We start from the raw sequence: 9,731 nt of genomic DNA on the forward strand, positions 1-9,731 counted from the left end.
GCATGCGTCCACGAGATACTAACAGAACAGGGAACTGTTCTTAAAAGCATTGCTCCACAGCACCACTAGTGGTCAAAAACTCTTCAGGGTACCTTTAATATACCCATCTAAAACATAAAGGTCATTATGTCATTTCTGTGTTTGGAGACACTCCACATTCTGCAACTGAGAAAGGTTAATCAGTTTGTCAAGTCACACCTCTTCTGAGTGAAAACAAATGCAAATAAATCTTTATTCACATGATTCTTGTATTTTAAAGATCTTAAACAGAATTAACGAATGTAGCATGCAGCGTTATGCTGGATTATGGTAAAGTATAGTCTTCATGGGTATTATATCTGACAATATTCTGTTTCCCAACAATGGTGCCATTTCTGTTAAAGGTTGAAATTGTAGATAAATGGAACAACAAATATCAACCATCAAGGGTTGTCATATCAAGCACATATCATTATACTGTTGCACTAAAAGTCTAAACGTAGTAATGGGGAGAGGAAATGCTACCATCTTTTTTTTTCGTTAAAGGGACCATGTTCACTCAAAGGAAAGCTGCCATTTGTTGTACTTGACTCCGTAGCAATTTCCAGCTTCTGTAGGCTATCATTAAACATAATTGATCTTAATGTTTCTGATGTACTTTACAAAATACAAAAAAATGATAACCTTTTTTATTTTAGATAGGGACGAGTATGTAGAGATAGACCTATGCCACACACCACAGCATTTATAGCCTAAGCTAATTTGCAATGCACGTCCTTAGATGGACCCTTTTTTAAATACACTAACTCAACACTTACATTTGGGTGTCAATACATTTGACTATATGTGGAAATATTTACCCAAGGGTGTCACTGAAAAATACTTGGAATGGACCCATTGGTTTAATGAATTTCCATACCAAATTTCATGGTAATCTGGATAGTACAGTAGATGTTGAGCTATCTTGCTACGCCCAAATTGGTAGATCAAGGGAAGGATTGACCCAATAGGCCCCATTGTGGATACTTAGGCTTTTGCCTAACGAATAGAATTATCATGAGTTTTTATTGTGGCACACTATAACCCTGGCTTATTAATGTATTATCAAAATTGCCTGTCTATTTACTAATCAATTAATATAATCAAAGGAGGAAAGAAGGAGGAGCTGGCTGGGAGGAGAGTGGCCTTTGAAAGCTCTACTCAAGTGCGATCTATAATTCTGATTAGATTAGAGCAGGTGGTTCATTAGGCCGCAGTTTCCTGAACCAGAGGAGGAAAATGGGCACAGAAAACAGGAAATGGTACCCATACAACATTAGGTCACTTATTTCTATATATTTCTTTGTAATGCAGCAAGCAGCACTAAACTACATCTTAGCTTCTTTGCTTCTCTCCAACACTAGATTGAGATTGTCCACAAGAACCAGGCTCCCATGTTGATGGGAGCGCCACAATGCCGAAGCTTTTTCTCCTCCGTAATCAGACGAACACGCAGCGAGAGCAAAGACTGATCGGTTCAAGGCCTTTTCGAGTCCTCACAAGCACCTGGAGAGCAGCGAGCCACAAGTTGATCATCACTGCCCATTAGTGGAGGGGGGGCTCTTTGATGCCTGTTTGACAGCCCAGCGCAAAGTAGCAAACTGTAGGTTCAGTATGTACCTTCGGCAGGGTGGAGACGTCACTGAGTAGCCCTTATTTAATGCAGAATAAGGTGTGTTAAGGAATGATGCTTCAGTCAACAGTGTGTAGAGTAGTTTAGCTCCAAAAATACTGAGGCTATTTCGGGAAGTCCAATTTTATAAAAGTCTGTTTTTATTTTTGCTGTTGTGATCTGTGCCATGTGGACAAAACCCACAGATGAATGTGTTTTTTGGGGATATGATTTATTTATTTATTCATATTTTGCTGCTATTGATGTTTTTTAACAGATTTTTGCATTTGCATACCCCTGATGCATGATGGACAGTGAAAGAGGTTGCTGCTGTTGAAGCTGACATATCTGGAGCTCGCAGACGATCTTAGCCAAGCGTTTAGTAAGACGTGAAGTTTCTTTGCTCAGCATTTCATCGGCGCTTCACTCATGAATGGCTTCACGTTGTGAAAAGACTAAGAATCACTTTTGCTTTCTTTTAATGGTTCCTGCAAGTCATCCTTGTCATGTTTTTGATCTATCGTGTTGCTGTTCCGTCAGTGGAAAGATTAGGAATGATTATTGACCTTCATAAAAAATGCATGACCCTCTTTGTTTTACGTCGCACAAGAGATTTCCAGACAGTTTTAACAATTGTGCGCACACTTTGTGTTGCATGAGTGACCAAGATCGGTTTCGATTTGATACTTGTGGAAATTGATTGCTTTTTTTTAATCTATGTCTAAATTGCTGCTTGATTTAACCATATCATACTTTATAAGATGGCTGCATTTTTATGAGATCCTGTGTTTGTTTGTTTTTTAACAGTTACTCATGTACTTTTCCCCGGCTGAGCGCCGCTGTGTTGGAGTTTACCCCAGTGGACGAGAGGGTCGCCTCCCTACGCCTGCGGGTTGTGGGGGGGAAAACTCTGACTGTTGTTTGTGCATATGCACCAAACAGGAGTTCGGAGTATTCGGCCTTCTTGGAGACCTTGACTGGAGTCCTGCATGGGGCTCCAGTGGGGGACTCCATTGTTCTGCTGGGGGACTTCAACGCACACGTGGGCAATGATGGAGACACCTGGAGAGGCGTGATTGGGAGGAACGGCCTCCCTGATCTAAACCAGAGTGGTTGTTTGTTGTTGGACTTCTGTGCTAGTCATGGATTGTCTATAACGAACACCATGTTCGAACATAGGGATGCTCATAAGTGTACCTGGTACCAGAGCACCCTAGGCCGAAGGTCAATGATCGATTTCATAATCGTTTCATCTGATCTGAGGCCGTATGTTTTGGACACTCGGGTGAAGAGAGGGGCAGAGCTGTCAACCGATCACCATCTGGTGGTGAGTTGGGTCAGAGGGTGGGGAAGACTCTGGACAGACCTGGTAAGCCCAAACGTGTAGTGCGGGTAAATTGGGAACGTCTGGAGGAGGCCCCTGTCCAACAGACTTTCAACTCACACCTCCGGCGGAGCTTTTCGTGCATCCCTGTGGAGGCTGGGGGCATTGAACCCGAGTGGACAATGTTCAAAGTTTCCATTGCTGAAGCTGCAGCGAGGAGCTGTGGTCTTAGGGTCTTAGGTGCCTCAAGGGGCGGTAACCCACGAACACCGTGGTGGACAACGGTGGTCAGGGAAGCCGTCCGACTGAAGAAGGAGTCTTTCCGGGATATGTTATCCCGGAGGACTCGGAGGCAGTTGCAGGGTACCGAAGGGCCCGAAGGGCTGCAGCCTCTGCCGTGAAAGAGGCAAAGCAGCGGGTGTGGGAGAAGTTTGAGAAGACATGGAGAAGGACTTTCGGTCGGCACCAAAGTGCTTCTGGAAAACTGTTCGCCACCTCAGGAGGGGAAGCGGGGAACCATCCAAGCTGTGTACAGTAAGGATGGGACACTGTTGACCTCAACTGAGGAGGTAATAGGGCGGTGGAAGGAGCACTTTGCAGAACTCCTGAATCCGACTAATACGCCCTCTATGTTAGAGGCAGAGCTGGAGGATAATGGGGGATTGTCGTCGATTTCCCAGGCGGAAGTCACTGATGTAGTCAAACAACTACACAGTGGCAAAGCCCCGGGGATTGATGAGATCCGTCCAGAAATGCTCAAGGCTCTGGGTGTGGAGGGGCTGTCCTGGTTGACACGCCTTTTCAACATTGCGTGGAAGTCTGGGACGGTGCCAAAGGAGTGGCAGACTGGGGTGGTGGTTCCATTTTTAAAAAGGGGGACCAGAGGGTGTGTGCCAATTATAGGGGTATCACACTTCTCAGCCTCCCTGGTAAAGTCTACTCCAAGGTGCTGGAAAGGAGGGTTCGCCAATAGTCGAACCTCGGGTTGAGGAGGAACAATGCGGATTCCGTCCTGGTCGTGGAACAACGGACCAGCTCTTCACTCGCAAGGATCCTGGAGGGAGCCTGGGAGTATGCCCAACCGGGTCTACATGTGTTTTGTGGATTTGGAGAAGGCGTATGACCGGGTCCCCGGGAGATACTGTGGGAGGTGCTGCGGGAGTATGGGGTGAGGGGGTCTCTTCTCAGGGCCATCCAATCTCTGTACAACCAAAGCGAGAGCTGTGTCCGGGTTCTCGGTAGTAAGTCGGACTCTTTTCAGGTGAGGGTTGGCCTCCGCCAGGGCTGCGCTTTGTCACCAATCCTGTTTGTAGTATTTATGGACAGGATATCGAGGCGTAGTCGGGGTGGGGAGGGGTTGCAGTTTGGTGGGCTGGGGATCTCATCGCTGCTCTTTGCAGATGATGTGGTCCTGATGGCATCATCGGCCTGCGACCTTCAGCACTCACTGGATCGGTTCGCAACCGAGTGTGAAGCGGTTGGGATGAGGATCAGCACCTCTAAATCTGAGGCCATGGTTCTCAGCAGGAAACCGATGGAATGCCTTCTCCAGGTAGGGAATGAGTCCTTACCCCAAGTGAAGGAGTTCAAGTATCTTGGGGTTGTGTTCGCGAGTGAGGGACAATGGAGCGGGAGATTGGTCGGAGAATCGGGCGCAGCGGGTGCGGTATTGCATTCAATCTATCGCACCGTTGTGGATTTAAAAGAGAGCTTAGCCAGAAGGCAAAGCTCTCGATCTACCGGTCAGTTTTCGTTCCTACCCTCACCTATGGTCATGAAGGCTGGGTCATGACCGAAAGAACGAGATCCAGGGTACAAGCGGCTGAAATGGGTTTCCTCAGGAGGGTGGCTGGCGTCTCCCTTAGAGATAGGGGTGAGAAGCTCACTCATCCGTGAGGAGCTCGGAGAGAGCCGCTGCTCCTTTGCGTCGAAAGGAGCCAGTTGAGGTGGTTCGGGCATCTGGTAAGGATGCCCCTGGGCGCCTCCCCTAGGGAGGTGTTCCAGGCACGTCCAGCTGGGAGGAGGCCTCGGGGAAGACCCAGGACTAGGTGGAGGGATTATATCTCCAACCTGGCCTGGGAACGCCTCGGGATCCCCCAGTCGGAGCTGGTTAATGTTGCTCGGGAAAGGGAAGTTTGGGGTCCCCTGCTGGAGCTGCTCCCCCCGCGACCCGACACCGGATAAGCGGACGAAGATGGATGGATGGATGGATGGATCATGTACTTTTAAAGTTAAAAATAGCAACAGAAAAGAGCCTAGTGTTTGATCAGACTGTATGTTGGTACAGTGACTGTAGAGTTGGATATTCACAAGAAGCAGTTTGACCTCCTCTGGTCATTGATTTGTTCTGATGTCTACGGTTGAGTGTTTACAGTCCGCTGCGTATAAAAGCATGCATTGACCAATTAAAGTCTAAATACAAAATTACTATTGACATTTATAGTACAAGCTTGATTTAAAGAATCAATACTGAAAATCAATCCCATCCAATAATTACAGTTTTCAGAGGCATTTTACAGCAACTGACGTGCACCTGCCATCTATAAATTATTTAATAATGCACTTTTCATTCATTTTGAACTGCTTATTTCATTTGAGTGTCCTGTTATATGACATTATATATATTATTATGATTGAGTAGGCTACATTTCGGCATTTTAATAGTATTTATCTCATTCAGTCTCACCAAAGACAAATTTCAAATTTTGGGTGATTTCTTACAGATCTACCAGCGTGACCAACACCTGATAAATGTGTTGTTATTAACTGAATGGCACGCCTGCTTCAGTCTTTAAAAGTGCCATACGCCTGTGGAGACTAAGGTCTGATGAGTCTCCCATCTCATTGTTTTGTACGGTGCTGCATTTGTACGGTGACGTTGTATTTTTGTACATAGTATTTATTTATTTATTTGTCCGCTTACTGCTTTCACTCTAAAACTCACACCATGTTGTTCTGTCTAAAAAAATATTCTGCCTCCCAATGTTAACTGGGAAAAGTGATAATAAAAATAATAATAATAATAATAAAAAAAATCTTTTGTTGTTTGACGCATTGTGCTGGTGTTCTTTGTACATTGACCTTTGACCTCTTAATGCACATTATGGTACTTAAAGTCCAACTAAAATGAATTGAATTCTACTCACTTTTTGTGTGAGGATGTGTAATGATACTGCAGCTATTGTGCATATTTTTCAAAGAGGAAAAAGAATGTTTTTGGACTTTTGTAAGTTATTCAAACTTTCCACTTACTTATGTAGCCTACTAACCTAGCAGCGTGACTCTAAAGTCCGGGATAACAACCCCCCTCCGACCCGATTTTCCCATTTTGCATCTAACGTTACGCTTACATGAGACATCTTTAAAATCTAACTTGAAATGTGTTATCTTGAGGGAGAAATGTAATCCCTCATTTGTCTGGTTAAATACACTTGTGATGACACATTTGATTTAGTAGCATTTGTTGACAATTACTTTGCTGGGTGTTTTTACCACACATTTAAAAATGCCAACACAAAGAAAGCGGAAGGACATCCGGCCTAAATGAGGGACATCCAGCGGAATTTCCAGCGGCAACCTGAACAATCCCAGAAGTGGAACGTTGTCGATATAGATTACCCTACGGTAGACCCTCTACTGTACTGATTAGCTGTCTAACTGTACCGAACAACAGCTAATTAATTAGCTACAGTAGAACCCCAACTGCAGCTACCGAATTAGCTTCTAACTGCAGCTAATTCTGTGGCTACATTATACCCCCTACTGTAGCTACTGAATTAGTTTTCTGACTGTAGCTAACTATTCAGCTAATGAATCTCTGTGGCTGTCTAACTGTAGCGAACAACAGCTAATTTGTTAACTACAGTAGACCCCCTACTGTAGCTAACGAATAAGCTGTCTTTTCTCTTGGGGTCCAGTTGTGGTTATGGAAAATGACCAGAATGTCAAAACCCAATGTAGTACACACTACCTTTCCCTGGGATTTCAATCACGATCCAGTCACTGAATAACGTGTTTAAATAAGTTATAAATTAGACTGAGCAATGGCTTACAATGTCGACTATTTTAGTACCCATACACACATTTGCTCCAATGAAATTACCTTTAACAACATTGTCAGTCGTTACCAAAGATTCATGAAGAAAATAAATGTAGGTGCTGCTATCACTACAGGGGAAAAAATGCTCTTTTTTGGTAATTACAATTTTGACCAAATAAGTATAAAACAAACCATAAGACACAAACCCTAAGACACACTAACAAATGAATGTCAATTTCAGTTAGACTTTCAGGGCACCTGCTAGGACCTCATTAGACTGAAGCACCAGTCTTCGCAACTAAACCAAAATAAATCTTTCAATCCTATTGTCTGGAGTGGCACTTTGTTTACTGCATGTCTCGGTGTCAGATGGGTGGACGCCTGCACTTGAACTGCGTTTCTCCATCCTCAGGGGGGTTCAGCAGGAGTGACACAGTACTTCACTTCACATCCACTTCATCTACCTGGTAATGTAACCCTGCCTGGATCCAAGATGGCATCAGCGTGACCACTGCTGGCTTCCGATATGTCCGTCTTTCAGTCAAGTGTTTAATGCAATGGTAAAGTTCCCTTTGTGGGGTTTATCCTAGATCTGTCCTTTATCAGTGCTGGGGAAATCTTTGTTGATTGTTGCACTGTAGAAACACATTTTAGCCACTACAGTTACAAAACAAATCAAGCTTATGGTAGGGAACATTACTTTTCAATCTGACAATTTACTTTTCTCCATTACTACCTCAGAGTACTTTTAGCTATAACTCCTGTTAGACATACATGTGCCATCAAACCATTGTTTTTTTTATCTTTTGTAAAATGATAAGCTGCTTAAATTTTACTGGTTTAAAAATCAATGCAAGGTATGAGAGAAAGCCATTCAAAAAACAAGTAAAGTCAATTGTATTTAATGTAGCCCAACATGACAAAGTGCTTTACAATCTGTAACATCTACAAAATATGACACCACCTATCTAGATCCGTGATTCAGATAAGGAAAATGTATCACACACACAAACATACATACACACACACACACACATGAACACACTCACAAGTGGTGGAAAGTAAAAGTACATCATTTACTCAAGTACTGTACTTAAGTACAATATTGAAGTCCTTTTACTTTAAGAGAGCATATCCATTTTCTGCTAAAGTACTTTATACTTTTACTTCACTACATTTGGATAAATTGAGTCACTGGTTACTTTGCAGATTCAGATAATACAAAATATAATCAACAAAGAAATGATGGTAAATTACTAAAGATTAAGATTTAGTGATCCCCAAGTGGAAATTCACAATCTGCCCAGCAGTTTTTAAAGTGGTCAAAAATGATGTAGCTACACATTAAAGGACAATTCCGGTGCAAAATTAACCTAGGGGTTAATAACACATTGGGTACCAAGTCGACTGTTCTCTGGGATATGTTTTCATGCTAATCAAATGTGACCAGTTTTATCGCAAACCGCTAATTAGCTTATAACGCTAGTCGTCGGGGCATGCGAAAGTAAAAAGAAATCGCTATTTCGATACCACTAAAAAGGCTCAAAATAGCACCACACTTCCACGGTAGCATAATGAGGGTCCCTACATGTAAACTGAATCATTGAGTTTATTATAAAGATAGTTTATAAAGACAGTATCGTGCGGTATACAGGCAGGCGCCATCTTGGGAAAACAGTGATGTTCGTCGTTCAACTGGTCATGAATGTTATCCCAAGATGGCATCTGCCTGTATACCGAACGGTACTGTCTTTTGCCAAGTTCCAGACACAATTTTTAGCACGTAAGTTACAACTTCAAGTCACGACTCACGACTTGGTAGCGTTCCAGGCAAAGTAACCACAGACCCTTTAGCTAGCTAGCGCTAGCTGATACTAGTGATTTCTAGTCGGCAACATATTTTGGGCTTCGTTTAATAAACATAACCTGTACACACTCATATATGTATTATTTTGATTACAATGTGCGGAATTACTTTACGTTGCCTATTTATGTATATTTATTTTTATTTACTGTTAATCACCGGCGTCTGTACATCTTCAACAGGGGTCGCCATTGTTGTTTATGTGTGTGTGACATCAAAACTGGAACTGGAAGTACAACAATCTGGTACAAGTTCACAAGTAGTAAGTTACGGGTTTGACTGCCGTTCCAGGGCACTTTCACAAGTAGGAGGTTGTGAAAACATGAGTTACAGGTTGCCTGGAACGCAGCATTAATAAACTATCTTTGTAATAAACTGTCTGTACACTTACAAAGTTCTCAATGCTTCGGTTTACATGTAGGGACCCTCATTATGCTACCGTGGAAGTGTGGTGCTATTTTGAGCCTTGTTAGTGGTGTAGAACTAGCAATTTACTTTTACTTTCGCATGCCCCGACGACTAGCTTTATAAGCTAATTAGCGGTTTGCGATAAAACTGGTCACATTCGATTAACATGAAAACGGTCGACTCGGTACCCAATGTGTTATTAACCCCTAGGTTCATTTTGCGCCGGAATTGTCCTTTAATGAATCAATAATTATAACTCTGAAATGGGTCATTCTGCATAATGAGTACTTTTACTTTGAGTAAGTATTTGATTTACTTTTACATGGGTAAAATTTTTAATGCATGGTTTTTACTTATTGTTTTTTACACTGTGGTGTGGTATTGCTACTTTTGCTTTTAAGTACAAGATCAGAGTATTTCTTCCACCTCTGACTGACACACACACACACACACACACACACACACA

The 9,731-nt window shown here is 42.9% G+C and overlaps 1 protein-coding gene across 12 annotated transcripts in view; it reads left to right on the top strand.

Moving 5' to 3' along the window:
• The window catches only part of dgkb (diacylglycerol kinase, beta), a 114,211-nt gene extending 112,666 nt beyond the window's left edge, over nt 1-1,545 (top strand). For all 12 annotated transcript variants that reach the window (XM_028580246.1, XM_028580251.1, XM_028580240.1 and 9 more), the window contains one exon: nt 1,383-1,545. In XM_028580246.1, the coding sequence (XP_028436047.1) occupies nt 1,383-1,490 (108 nt within the window). In that variant the 3' untranslated portion in view covers nt 1,491-1,545. The remainder of the gene's footprint in view (nt 1-1,382) is intronic.
• Nucleotides 1,546-9,731: the final 8,186 nt, after the last annotated feature.

Source organism: Perca flavescens, chromosome 6 (genome assembly GCF_004354835.1).
Source record: "Perca flavescens isolate YP-PL-M2 chromosome 6, PFLA_1.0, whole genome shotgun sequence".
In the NCBI taxonomy this organism is placed as follows: domain Eukaryota; kingdom Metazoa; phylum Chordata; class Actinopteri; order Perciformes; family Percidae; genus Perca; species Perca flavescens.